The sequence below is a fragment of the Sitophilus oryzae genome, unplaced genomic scaffold (genome assembly GCF_002938485.1).
Source record: "Sitophilus oryzae breed Bouriz unplaced genomic scaffold, Soryzae_2.0 scaffold_2006_pilon_pilon, whole genome shotgun sequence".
In the NCBI taxonomy this organism is placed as follows: domain Eukaryota; kingdom Metazoa; phylum Arthropoda; class Insecta; order Coleoptera; family Curculionidae; genus Sitophilus; species Sitophilus oryzae.
This window is the reverse complement of record NW_022146732.1, coordinates 1,086,801-1,100,670: the sequence shown is the minus strand read 5'-3', so window position 1 is coordinate 1,100,670 and position 13,870 is coordinate 1,086,801. Positions and strand designations below refer to the sequence as shown.

The window sequence follows — 13,870 nt, the reverse complement described above, 5'->3', positions numbered from 1 at the left end:
ATGCCCGAAACAAAAAAAAATATTAAGTGTGGTATATCATTGTACTCAGGAGACCGAATCAAAATCTGAAATAAAAAATGCAGGTCCGTATTTAAAAAATCAAGTTGGCCTATGTATCTCACAAATTATCAACTAATTTGAAAATCTAAAAAACAGATAGCCCTGATCAAGTGGCTATGAGAAAGTGTAATTAGTTTTTTGATCTTCTAAAAAGTAATAACAGGAAAAAATAAAATGATTTTCAAAAAAATCGGGTTTTTCCAAATAACTCTTAATGTAAATAACAAGCAATCCTTAAAATGTTTAAAACTTTTTTGATGGCATCTTGGTGAACATCCTAAAGGCGCAACTTTGCCCCAATTTAACCATGTTCGTATCTATTACGCTTACCGAGATACCAATGTTCGTACCCCGAATTTATAGTACCCTGTATAGGATTAAATCGTTATCATTAGAACTTTGAAAAAATAAATTGAAAATATATACAGGGTGAGTTTCCTACGATGTTCTCTATGGGTATCTCGGAAACTACTGGAGATAGAGAGTCGGTTAAATGGGAAAAAAATGCGCCTGTCAGATTTTTGAAAAAGTTCATGGCTTACTAGATATATCGAAAAAAAAAAACAAATTTCGGCTATTTTAAAAATTGTCCCTAATTCGATTATAAGCCATTTTAGACAAAAAGTTTTTAGATAAAAGTTTTAGATAATCACATCCTTAATAAGACTGTGTCCTCCGTTTTTTTCTAAAGCCTGTCATTTTTGACATATGACACAAACATAGGTTTTTTTAAATGGAAACCATAGTTGACCATGGCCTCATAAAAAGCGCCATTTTTTAAGCTTTTTAGTGATATAAGCTATAATATCTTTTCTTCGAAAAATTACTGAGTTATAGCCAATTTTTATCATTTTAAACAATTTCACTTAGGTAGTCATGGAAACAAGTTCAATCGCCATTGCTCTCAGAAATGTGAAACTGTCACATTCAAACTTTGTAAATTAAAATAAACAAAAATTGTAAATATGAATTTTTAAAATGAAGAAAAGCGTGTAGATACTCGCGCATCAATAGAGTGGTTCCAACATGACTTTCATTATGACCCCCCACCCCCCATAATGAAATAAATGTTAAAATTATTTATATTATAATGATACAAACGCAGGGATAGGGAGAGGTGGACTAATTGCATGGGCCTCCTCGATCACCTGACCTATCCATTTTAGAATTTTTTATGTGGTATAGTTAACAATAAGGTTTACAAAAGAACTTATGAATTAAGAGAGGTACTCTAAGTGGCGCACAGTGGGGTATTTGACACCAATAGTTGATCGAAATTTTTTTATGTAGACCTTATATAAATTATTGCTATTTTCAATTAAAGAGGAAATAATATGAACAAAATAAAGGATAATTCGTCGATTCTAAAAAAAGAAAGAAAAATCACTGTTTCAGTGTTTCCAGGGTCAATGCCACTAATGCCAGTAGTAATATCGCAACTAATACTAGTAATGCTACGACTGATCCGCGACCAATGCCCATACCACTAAAGTCGCTACTAATGCCAAATTGTGCTATACTGCTAATGGCACTAATGCGATCGCTTTGTAAACAACAATGCCATCGAGGTTTACACCTCGCATTAGTATATCACTGATTTGCAAATTAGAGGAAACCAAGAATGTTTTTCTCATTTTATCAGCAAAGTCGCAGTATTTTATTTTACTGTATGAAAGTCCAATGTTTACTAAGTAAAGCGTATATAGACAATATGCTGAATTGAATGAAAAAACTTATGCAAACGGAGATATTTGAAAAAAACGAAAAAATCCAAGATGGCGGCGATTTTTTTCAAACTTTCCTCACTGGGACCGAATGGGACTTTTGAGGGGTTAAATAGGAGATCATTATCTACTCATTCCCGTTGAGATCGGTTGGTTACTAATTTTTTCCACCTCAACCTCCAAATTGACTGGCCTATATGTATCTATACAGGGTGAGTTTCCTACGATGTTCTCTATTGGTATCTCGGAAACTACTGGAGATAGAGAGTCGGTTAAATGGGGAAAGAATTGCAGTTTTGTGGGGTCATAAATAGTCTTTCAGATTTTTGAAAATGTTCATGGCTTACTAGATATTTTGAAAAAAACAAATTTCGGCTATTTTAAAAATTGTTTCTAATTCCATTATAAGCTATTTTAGACAAAAAGTTTTCAGATAAAAGTTGTAGATAGTCACATTCTTAATGAGGCTGTGGCCTCCGCTTTTTTCTAAGGCCTGTCATTTTTGACATATGACACAAACATAGGTTTTTTGAATGGAAACCATAGTTGGCCATTGCTTCATAAAAAGCGCCATTTTTTAAGCTTTTCAGCGATATAAGCTATAATATGTTTTCTTCGAAAAATTACTGAGTTATAGCCAATTCTTATCATTTTTAAACAATTTCACTTAGTTAGCCATGGAAACAAGTTTAATCGCCTTTGCTCTTATAAATATGAAGCTGTCACATCCAAACTTTGCAAATTAAAATAAATACAAATTATAAATATGAATTTTTCAAATGAAGAAAAGCGTGTAGGATTATTGGTTCAACTTTTCTTGACCATACATTTTCGAGGATACGTTGACCGGTGAATGTTATGTTTTTTAGAGAACAGTTTTCAAGACATGTTAGAAAAAAATTTAGTTATAGCCAATTCTTATCTTTCTTGACTAATTTCACTTAGATTGCATGGTATTCTTATTCTGTTATGATTTATAACTTATAAAAAGTCAGAATATATTACTAAACGGTTCTTTATAATTTACATTACACAAACTCAAACTTAAAAAAATAATATCACTATATACACTTTAAGTTATTTTAAAAAATGTTCAAAATATTCGCCATTGTTTTGAGTTGCATGTTTTTAAAACTGAATTACTAACTATTCTCACAGAAGGACCGGTCGACTTAATTAAACTTTTCTCGTACCGCCACACGGTGGAGTATTAGCATGAAAAAGGTGATCGAAATTCGAAAAAGCAAATGTGTTTAAGATTTCCCAAAAAAAGATAAATGATAAGTTAAATCATGTCTGCCATGAATGGCGTTGCTATGGGTCTGTTTAGTTGCATTCATTTGTTTCAACGAAACGTCAAAGTTGTTACTTCTCACAGATAAGTGGTAAATGGCTAAATTTTATGTTTAAGATTATAAATTGTTTTTCTTATGCTCCTTTTACGTTTAAATTATTGTTTTGAATGAAAATGGCTCAGCAAGCTGCAGGTATGTATTCTACAAAAACATATTATTTATTTTGTTATTCTCTATACTAACGATTTTTTTTGCAACTAAAAGTTAGGCATTCAGAAAATTTGATTAAATTTGTGACATTTTTATTATACTTAGAAACAGATATATTTTTTGTAGAGAATTTAATTTAGAATATTTTACCTTCAATCATTTTTTTCTAAAATTAATAGTAATAGAGATAGAGCAATTTTTTACTATAGGTTTTATAAATTTTCTAGTTTTTTAAACCAATCAGCTATAGTTTTTGCGTTAACAGTATAGTGTTAATATAGATAAACCAAGCATAAATTTAAGCATTAAAGCAATTAAAAATAACGTTGAAATACTATTTATTAAATTAAATTATTGTTAAAAAAATTATTATTAAATTAAAGTTATTAAATAAAATCTGCTATGGCGTCATCCTGAGCGTCATTTTCCACTTCAACTAAAATACAAAAGTTTGTGCAACTGATTCCGTTGCACTGACCACACTTTGCAGAACATTTAAGACCCAGTTTTCTACAAGAGCAATTTTTAGAGCACTGACTCTCTTTGCAATTGCAAAAAAATTATTTTAGTAGGTCAGGAGGCGCCATATCTTCTGTTGATTGAATAGGTGAAGCCTTTCTTCCATCCATATTGTGAAATATCCTACTTGTTACCAATCCCTTCTTGAATCTAAAAAATACAACTTATAACATTTCCTATAATACATATATATCTTTACAGTTACCTGATGTCCCGAGTCACAAAAAATAGAGTTTTGCAGAGTTCTCAGTTGGAGGCTGAGCTAAATTAAAGGTAGTCTTAAGGGCTTGTCCAGATGTAACCCTATTGTATAGAGTGTATCTCAGATGATTAAGATGTTTAATATAGCTTGGGAGTGATATAGCTTTAAAAGATAATGTAATCCTGACTGAAACAAGTCATCTTTGCTAGCATTTTTTTCTAAAAATACGTCGAGGTATTGATAAAGATCGTCATCTTTTTTCAGTATCGACAGGTACATTTTTGACTTGTTCCAGTCAGGATTAAACTATTTTTAAAGCTATATCACTGCCCAAGCTATATCACACATATTAACCATCTGAGATACACTCTATACAATAGGATTACATCAAGACAAGCCCTTAAGACTACCTTTAATTTAGCTAATTTTCCTCCAACTGAGAACTCTGCAAAACTCCATTTACTCAGGACATACATCAGGTAACTGTCAAGATATACTCTAATATGATATCTATAATAGGAAATGTTATAAGTTGTATTTTTTAGATTCAAGAATGGATTGACAACAAGTAAGATCCTTTATAATATGGATGGAAGAAAGATCAAAAGACAATCTAACACCTATTCAATCAACAGAAGATGTGGCGCCTCCTGACCTACTAAAATTATTATTTTTTTGCAATTATTGCAAAGAGAGTCAATGCTCTAAAAATTGCTCTTGTAGAAAACTGGGTCTTAAATGTTCTTCAAATTGTGGTCAGTGCTACGGAATCAGTTGCACAAACTTTTGTATTTTAGTTGAGGACGAAAATGACGCTCAGGATGATGTCATAGCAGATTTTATTTAACAACTTTAATTTAATAATAATTTTCTTAACAATAATTTTATTTAATAAATAATATTTAAACGTTAATTTTAATTGTTTTAATACTTAAATTTATACTTGGTTTATCTATATTAAGACTATACTGTTAACGCAAAAATTGTAGCTGATTGGTTTAAAAAACTGGAAAATTTATAAAACGTATAGTAAAAAATTGCTCTATCTCTATTACTATTTATTTTAGAAAAAAATTATTGAAGGTAAAATATTCTAAATTGAATTCTCTACAAAAACATATCTTTAGTTTTTTCGAAAAAAGTTATGCAAACGGAGATATTTGAAAAAAAAACAAAAAATCCAAGATGGCGGCGGTTTTTTTTCAATCTTCCCCCACTGGGACCGAATGGGACTTTTGAGGGGTTAAATAGGAGATCATTATCTACACATTCCCGTTGAGATCGGTTGGTTACTAATTTTTTCCACCTTTACATATAACAGTCAGCTACGTTTACTGGCCTAATAATAATATATAGTATGTCTAAAATACGGTGATTTTACGCTGAATTAATTCTAAACACTTACCTCTCTGTGAGGTACGTGCCCCATTTGAGGTGGGTACTGTCCGTGGGCGGCGTTGCTAGATACCGGAGGCATGCCTGGATGCCCGGGATGGCTTTGAGGAGGACCCATATGCCCCATGTGGTGTACCTGAGGTTGCGAATGGGGCGGTGGTAGACTACCGTGAGCTTGAGACACTGGAGGCGGTGCTCCGGGAGAGTGCATAGAATGGGCTGACGGTGGAGGGCCCAAGCCTACGTAACAAAAGCAATACAAGTAATAAAAAATAAAACGACATTATTTTAAATGGCAACCTTCACTTATTATTGAATTTTAATAGTTTGTTTGTAGTAAACTTTGTTTAAACTTTATTACAATGGTGAATAGTTGTTGAGCTTACGAGTGTAAAATCCGCAGCAATAAGAAAGGGCCAGGAGTTACGTTTCATAGGTAAATAAACAGTCCACTCCAGCTTTTTATCGTTTTCTTATTGCCGTACCTATAGTCCGATCCCAATCTCAGACTTGAGTCGAACTTAGCCAAGCCTTCATTAGCCAGTCAAACCTTCGGACGTTCTCGGCGAAGCAAAGCTTGAGCAAGCGATGTCTAGTAACATTGGTTTTTTTAGTAACAATTCTAGTCATTTTTGAAATGTAATATTTGAAACAATGCGTAAACATAACCAATTTTTTATGATTTTCCAACTCGTCTTTTTACTTTTGTCTGCTTTTTCCTGTGTGTTTTTGATTTTGATTGTGTTTTGCCGTTTTTGTTGTAATTATAAACGGATCAAGACGATATTGACGATTTCCTAGAGTATCTTGACTATTTGGAAGATTATTATATACAGGGTGGTCCGAAATGTATTCCGAAAACTTCGGCAGCAAATTCTGCAGATAAAAATAAGTACGAAAATTCGTTCGAAAAGTTATGTCCTAAAATGCTTAGTTTCGGAGATACATGGTGAAGAAGTTTCATTTTTATTTCCATTTTTTTCAAATAATTTCTGAAGTAATTTCAATATTTGGATGAAAATTGGTGTATTTGGCGTAAATGTATATTTTTTTACTTAGTAGTTTTATATAGGTACGGACCTTTGAATAAGAAGACTAAGGAAGGAGCATAATGCTATCCATGTATTCATGCATGGTGGGCGGAAAAAGCGCCATAAAAGCACTCTAGGGTGGGGATCCTTGACAGTTCTGTTTGACGATTCATTTGATACATTTGAATTTGATTTGAAATTTTGTGGATTTGTCAGTCTTTACGGAGCTTATTTTATGTTATTTATTATTTATTCTACTACTGATAGTTGTATAAAGTTAGTAAATCTAGATAGAAATTGTGGCAGCACTTAAATTAACAGTGACACTATCGCGATTTATCGAAAAAGACTCTAAAATAGTTGGTTGTGTATCGTGCGGTAGATCTCGGCAAAAATTGAGTGAAATATTGGAACAACTTTTCGCTAGTAAGTGACTATACAATATACATACGTGTAATAAACAGATCATTTATGAAATTCACTTAAATTAACTAAATTATATATTTTTCTTGCATTTTAGCTTTTATTTATTATTTGTCAAAGATTAGATGTCAAAGAATTTAGATACGTTAATTTGGCTTACCTGCTTCAGTAGCGTATCGGATGTTTGTGGTAATAAATACTTATTATAACTTATATATTTTTATTAGAATTATATATTTTTATAACAATTTTAATAACTACCAACATTTATTCACAACGTAAAATAAAACAACAAATTATTGAGTCTACCCTACATCATAGTTTTACATTTTTTAAATAAAATTAGAACGACACTGATAAACCGGAATTTAAGTCGGCCATATTTGAGGCCCATCGCGGTGTACCTAAGATTTTTGATATGCTCCTTCCTTAGTCTTCTTATTCAAAGGTACGGACGAACTTACCCTAACCTCTACAAGTAGGAGTCATATTGCCATCAAAATGAAATTTTTCACGTTAAAAAACTTCCAGATGCCAATTTTCATCCAAATATTGACGTTACTTCATAAATTATTTGGAAAAAATCGAAATAAAAATGAAACTTCTGCACGAAGTTTTGTACCTTACCACACCTGCACACTAGTTTTGTACCTTTTGTTAACATTTTAATATGTTTTTTCGTAATTAATTAGTATGATGGCGTAGTCAAATAATTTTTAAAAAATACAAATATCTCTTCAAGCAGCTAAGTTAAGAAAAATAAGTGCCACGGCACCTAATGGTAACAATTTGCTCTCGGGTTACACTAATAGATGGAAAAATTATTTATTTCGTTTTAATAATCTAAAATTAATAAAATATTATGGCAATATATTTTATTTTCGAAAATAATGTTTTCCGATTTTCTTTTATCATTAAAAAAATCCCCTCCATCAGCCTGCCCTCCTAATCTGTTTGCTTGCCTAGATAAAGCGGCCCTGATATGATCTAGAGTATTTAGGTCTTTTGTGTGAGTTAGTGAATTACTATGAATATTGCTTTCAATTGCTTACTTGTTTATTTAAGATTAGTACGCATTTTGTTCTCATTTACCTCCCATATGAAGTCCCTGGTTCTGGCCACCAGAATGAGGTTGGTGATGAGTCGGCGGTGGCGGGTGTCCCAAATGCTGAGGCACCCCAGCGTGGCCTCCTGGTTGATGAGATGGCATGCCGTGTGGCGGTATATGCGATGGAGGAGGTCCCGGATGAGCACCAGCACCAACATGCTGTTGCCCAGGGCCTGGATGACTTGGCGGGCCCGGTAAACCAGGATGAGGCTGCATATAAAAGATATTTTGTTACCCAAAAATAATACGCACTCTCTGATTATTCTATACGGTCAAAAGAGTAGTAGAACGTTTGGGACAAACTGGGGCCTGATTCTGTAAACATGTTTCTTGTCTAGTGACTCATCAATCGTATACAAATAGCATAGGCTAGACAGGAAATTTCCTGCTACGGAGCTTACAGAATCCAACTGCTGGTCGAAATAAGCGTAAAGCGGGTAGTGGTAAGAAGCGCAAAACTACCGCTTTAGACGATTGATATATTCTGACGATATATCAATCAGTATCAAAGCTTAGTGGGGTCGTCATTTAACAACGGTGCATATAAGAATTCGGTATCAGGCAGGTCTAGTCAAGAATGTGAGTATATTAATAGTTCGTCGATTCGTAGGCACACAAAATGCAACTGTCAATATGACATTACGATATTAGTCACCATGTCATTAAAAAAAAACATCAAAAAGTAATGATGATTGACAAAATTTCAAATTGTTGGTGGCAAGTTCATTTCGCTCTTAAAAATAAACTGAAGGCATGTGTTGGCACGAATAAAAAATCAAAATGCCCAGGCGTCATGATTCTGATAACATGGAACCTGATAAACGATGTTACCTACTTTTTTTGTTTTTTGTGTTTTAGTTTTTAATTTGCTAAAGATTTGTCCTATTACATTTACCTCGATGACATAGAGGTATGTTATGTTGTTTGAATACATTACTCATATACGTTTGAATACATTACTCATATTGCTAGATTCCATGTAATGATTGAGATTCTGTATATATTGGAATACTAGCCAATACCTAGAAAACAGGATAAAAGGGCACAAATATGTCAAAAAAAATCAAACCGCCCTAACAAACCATGAACTGAAGGAAAAGCACTCTTTTAATTTTAACGAGACCAAAATATTATTAACAGAAATAAGCCAAAAGAAAAGGGAATTCCGTGAAATGATCGAAATACAGAAAAACTCACATTCTATTAATGACAAAAAAGACGTTCAATATCTAAACAAGCTGTATATTTCAATATTATATTTATTTTAGAGTCTGACATGTACTAGTAATGTGGTTATTTTTTTTAATATGTTATGTGTAATACTTAAGTAAATTTTATAATGATTTTATATTGTTGGGTGTATAGTGTGACCAACGGATCTGTAGCTACAGGGTATCGGCAGGGGAACGCAGTTGTAAACAAAACACGCCCAATTTCATTCATAAAATAGGCATGGGCGTACGGTGTTTTATGAAAATAATGTGTATCATAAATATAATATTCAGATTCAGATAATATTTTTTTCAAAAAACTTTATGCTGTTCGAATCGTTACTGTTGAGTTAGCAGATAAACACTAAAAGCTTTTATTAAAGCTCCCTTAAATATTTTGAATCATTTTAATATTATGTGTTGTTAATATAATAGAAGAAATAATTACAGCTGGGGGTTGGAACCTTTGGTCTTACACAGCAAAATAAAACACTAAATCAGTACAATACACCAAAACACTTTTAATTTTACACTGGACGCACGTTTCGCTAACCATGTCTGCCATCAGCAGATGATCAAGACTGAATCTTGAGATATATTTATTTATATATCTGTACTAATTATATTTTTTTCTATAATACATAATTTTAGATATAACTATTTCCAGCAAAAAAAAATCTTAAAAATAGTTAACTTTGGAAGCGCAAACAAAACATAATTTTACTCACCAGTAGATCCAATATTGCCTATTACACCAGATATGGTATCGCTCCGCCAGCACTTTTTAAAGGTTAGGTCATTGTCGACCCATATGTTTCATCCAAATAGATAATACTTGGCTATATTTTCGAATTTCGCGTATATATTTATATCTCTCTCTGCAATTTCATGGGCCGCTCCATTAATATTTATCTGTTATTTTGACATTTACGCCAAAAAAATTCATTTGATTTTAATAACCCCCTTAGCGTTTCCCTGCCAAAGGAAAATTCGATTCTTCCTGCAATTTTTGCAAAAGCTTTCTAATTGTGGGGACGAGTTTGAATTTGAGATAAAATCTATTTATCAAATTCCTGACCACTTGGAAAAAGTCGTCGAGCATTTCAATAGCAGTCTCACGTGGTCGTTTCTTTCCATGGCTGAATATCATTTTATCGGGGTTAGTTTCCAGCCTTTTTTTATTTTCTGTGTGAATTTTTTTTATAGCCGATACGCTAACTCCGGTATAAAGAAATATCCGCTCAAGTTTACGTTTAAGCGGCAACTTAAGCGAACTCTCTGTAGCTTCTTCGTCGCAAACCCTATTATGAACACAAGGAAATAAACCAAATGAGATTTCATCCACGTTTATTTATATTTATTTTAGTTTAGCTAAAATATTTAGGTAAAATGTGTGCTTTTCATTTTATTCTACTTACCTATATAAATTAGCTATTATTTCTCTTGTCTGGCTATGTAGCGTCTTACCCTTAACAAATTTATTCATTTTAAAACACAAATATACGATCAAACTTGATATTAATAATTAAAAACTACGAACGAAAAACATTATAACAAGATAACAAGTAATAATGATCAAAAAAATGACACCGCCACTGGATATTTCAATAGTATTCAATATTCCTACTCTTTTCAGAAGAGACCGTGAAGTTGGGGATAAAGCAAGCGAATAGGAAAGGCGTAAAAGCCATGGCAACCGCGTGGTAACAAATCCTGTGACGTAATCTCGCCAATCATGTTCGATGAATAGGCGGCCATGCGCGGCGATGCTGGTTTGCCAATGATATCGTTGAAAAATCTTCAACTTTCATAATAAGCAGATTATACAGAATGAAAGAAATAAGTTATTAAATAAAACATATCGAACAATATAAACTACGTTAAAATTCCTTAATAATATACGTCAGAATATATGCTAAACACATTATATATAATAAAAATATATGAAATTTATAGTCCATGTCTGGCAATTTTGCAATTTTATAGATAAACGTGGCAATGTCGATTTTTTTTTCTCGCATTCCTTCCGTAGCTTCAGATCCGCTGGTCAAACAGTATATGTATTTGGTAAGGTTTTTTTTAAAGTGTTATTTAATTGCATTTTTAAAATTGAATTGTGTTTCTAGACAATAATTATAATTTTCTGAAAAAGACCTAAGAATGGTCGAAACGTACGTAAGAAATAAAAACAACTTTTAATTATTATGTTTTAAATTGCTGGCATAAAACCAAGAATAAATCCCAACTAAATATACAAAAGGTCAAAGAAAAAATTAGATTTATAAATAAAAGATATTTAGTTACCCAAAAATAATCGTATATTTTTTGGATAAAACAATACGATACGAGCAGCGTACAAGTGAGACGCGCGCAGCATCCACATAAGTATACTTATATGGCAGTATCCAAGTGTATTTGCTTCGGAGTGTGCGCACACTTACTGACCATTCAAACTCCTGTTTTGCCGTTAAGGCCGCGCGCATCACTAGTATCTCTTTGAATTTTGACATAACACAATAGGTTGACAGATGACACTACTGGCATAATAAATCCTTTGAATAAGAAGACTAAGGAAGGAGCATAATGCTATCCATGTATTCATGCATGGTGGGCGGAAAAAGCATTCTAGGGTGGGGATCCTTGACAGTTCTGTTTGACGATTCATTTGACACATTTGAATTTGATTTGAAATTTTGTGGATTTGTCAGTCTTTACGGAGCTTATTTTATGTTATTTATTATTTATTCTACTACAGATAGTTGTATAAAGGTAGTAAATCTAGATGGAAATTGTGGCAGAAGTTAAATTAACAGTGACACTATCGCGATTTATCGAAAAAACTCTAAAATAGTTGGTTGTGTAGCGTGCGGTAGATCTCGCAAAAATTGACTGAAATAATGGAACAACTTTTCGCTAGTAAGTGACTATATAATTAACATACGTGTAGTAAACCAATCAAAAATGAAATTCACTTAAATTAACTAAATTATATATTTTTCTTGCATTTTAGCTTTTATATATTACTTGTCAAAGATTAGATGTCAAAGAATTTAGATACGTTAATTTGACTTACCTGCTTCAGTAGCGTATCGGATGTTTGTGTTAATAAATACTTATTATAACTTATTTTTATTAGAATTATATATTTTATAACAATTTTAATAACTACCAACATTTATTCACAACGTAAAATAAAACAACAAATTATTGAGTCTACCCCACGTCTACCCTACATCATAGTTTTACATTTTTTAAATAAAATTAGAACTGACAAACCGGACACTGATAAACCGGAATTTAAGTCGGCTATATTTGAGGCCCATCGCGGTGTACCTAAGATTTTTGATTTGCTCCTTCCCTAGTCTTCTTATTCAAAGAATAAATCTAATGGATGTTTGTTTCTTTTACCTGTATTGGTGTTTAACAGAAAAAAAAAACAGTTAACGTCCGGTCGTATACCTTTCAGTTCACCTCAGAATGGCAGTTTAACATTTCGTATAGAAAATGCCAAGTTTTACTGCCACTCTGAGGTTATAAAACCTGATTTACTAATTTATTAACTAAAAGCTAAATATAAAATCAAAAAACCCGTTGAAAGCATTCAGAGTAGTAAGCTTTGAAACCGAGAGATGGCGCAAAATACAAGTTTTGTTTTATGTTTGTGGAAATGGAAGTGTCCAATTTATCCTACTCCCTTATCTATGGATCGCTGTTATATGTAAAATTATATGAGAAATGTCATCGATGTCCATTTCCAAGCCAACTAAACGCCGTTTTTTTTTTCGATATACATAAGTAGGGTATTCATAAATTCTTTTGGAAATTCCGGACAAGTGAACTCAGAAATCCGGACAAAATCCGGACGTCGCAAAAAAGAAACTATAAATTTATTTATAAACTTTTATAGGACGCAAATAATAGCACCGGAATCAATAAAATATAAACCAAAAAACATTCACTTTCCAGAAGTGCACCAAAAACGAAAAATGTGTGCTCCAAAGTATAGAAATGGGTATTTTCGAACATGCGTCAGTTAAGTAGAGCTAGCATTGTAGAAACTAAAATATTCAATAAAGTAACTAAGAAATAATTAATTCAACTGTAACTGTAAAATATTTTACAAAGTTTTTCTTAGTAGGTAGAGTAGGTAGACTAAGCAGTCAGGTTTCCCGGACGCTTTTCCAAATCCGGGCCGGACCGCTCGGCCCGGGTAAATCCGGACGTACCTATAAAAACCCTAGTTATGGAAACCCCATCACGTTCAACATAAGTTTTTTTAATATTATCGTTCCTTAATCTTTTTATTCAAATACTTATACATAAAACCTTACCTAAAAGTGCAATAGAGCAACGTCTACTTATTTAAATTAAAGATACCAGTTTAACGGTATGCAACCCAAAATACACTTTTATATTTAAGAAATAATTTTTCGTCTTTTATCATTAGGGTTTCCAATTTTCGGGATCGGGATCCCGTTTTGAAATCCCGGGGTTACAACCTATAATCCCGGGATTGACTATCAGAATGAGAAATTTAATTTAAAGAAATACTTAATAAAAATGCAGCTTTACGACATACAAAACAATTTTCTTTTTACTTTTTATTTTTTTTTCTACTTTCGATTTTTCGAAATTAGAAAAAAATACCCAGCTAAAGGCAAGAAAATATTATTTATTAATAAAAATGCAGCT

General features: G+C 32.4%; 1 protein-coding gene across 1 annotated transcript in view; it reads right to left on the bottom strand.

The window, feature by feature from the left end:
* Positions 1–13,870, bottom strand: part of LOC115883870 (ATP-dependent helicase brm-like) — a 220,412-nt gene that overhangs the window by 203,211 nt on the left and 3,331 nt on the right. Inside the window, exons 3-4 of the mRNA XM_030902283.1 lie at positions 7,952–8,177; positions 5,416–5,645 (exon numbers count right to left, since the gene is read on the bottom strand). Of these exons, the coding sequence (XP_030758143.1) occupies positions 5,416–5,645; positions 7,952–8,177 (456 nt within the window). The remainder of the gene's footprint in view (positions 1–5,415; positions 5,646–7,951; positions 8,178–13,870) is intronic.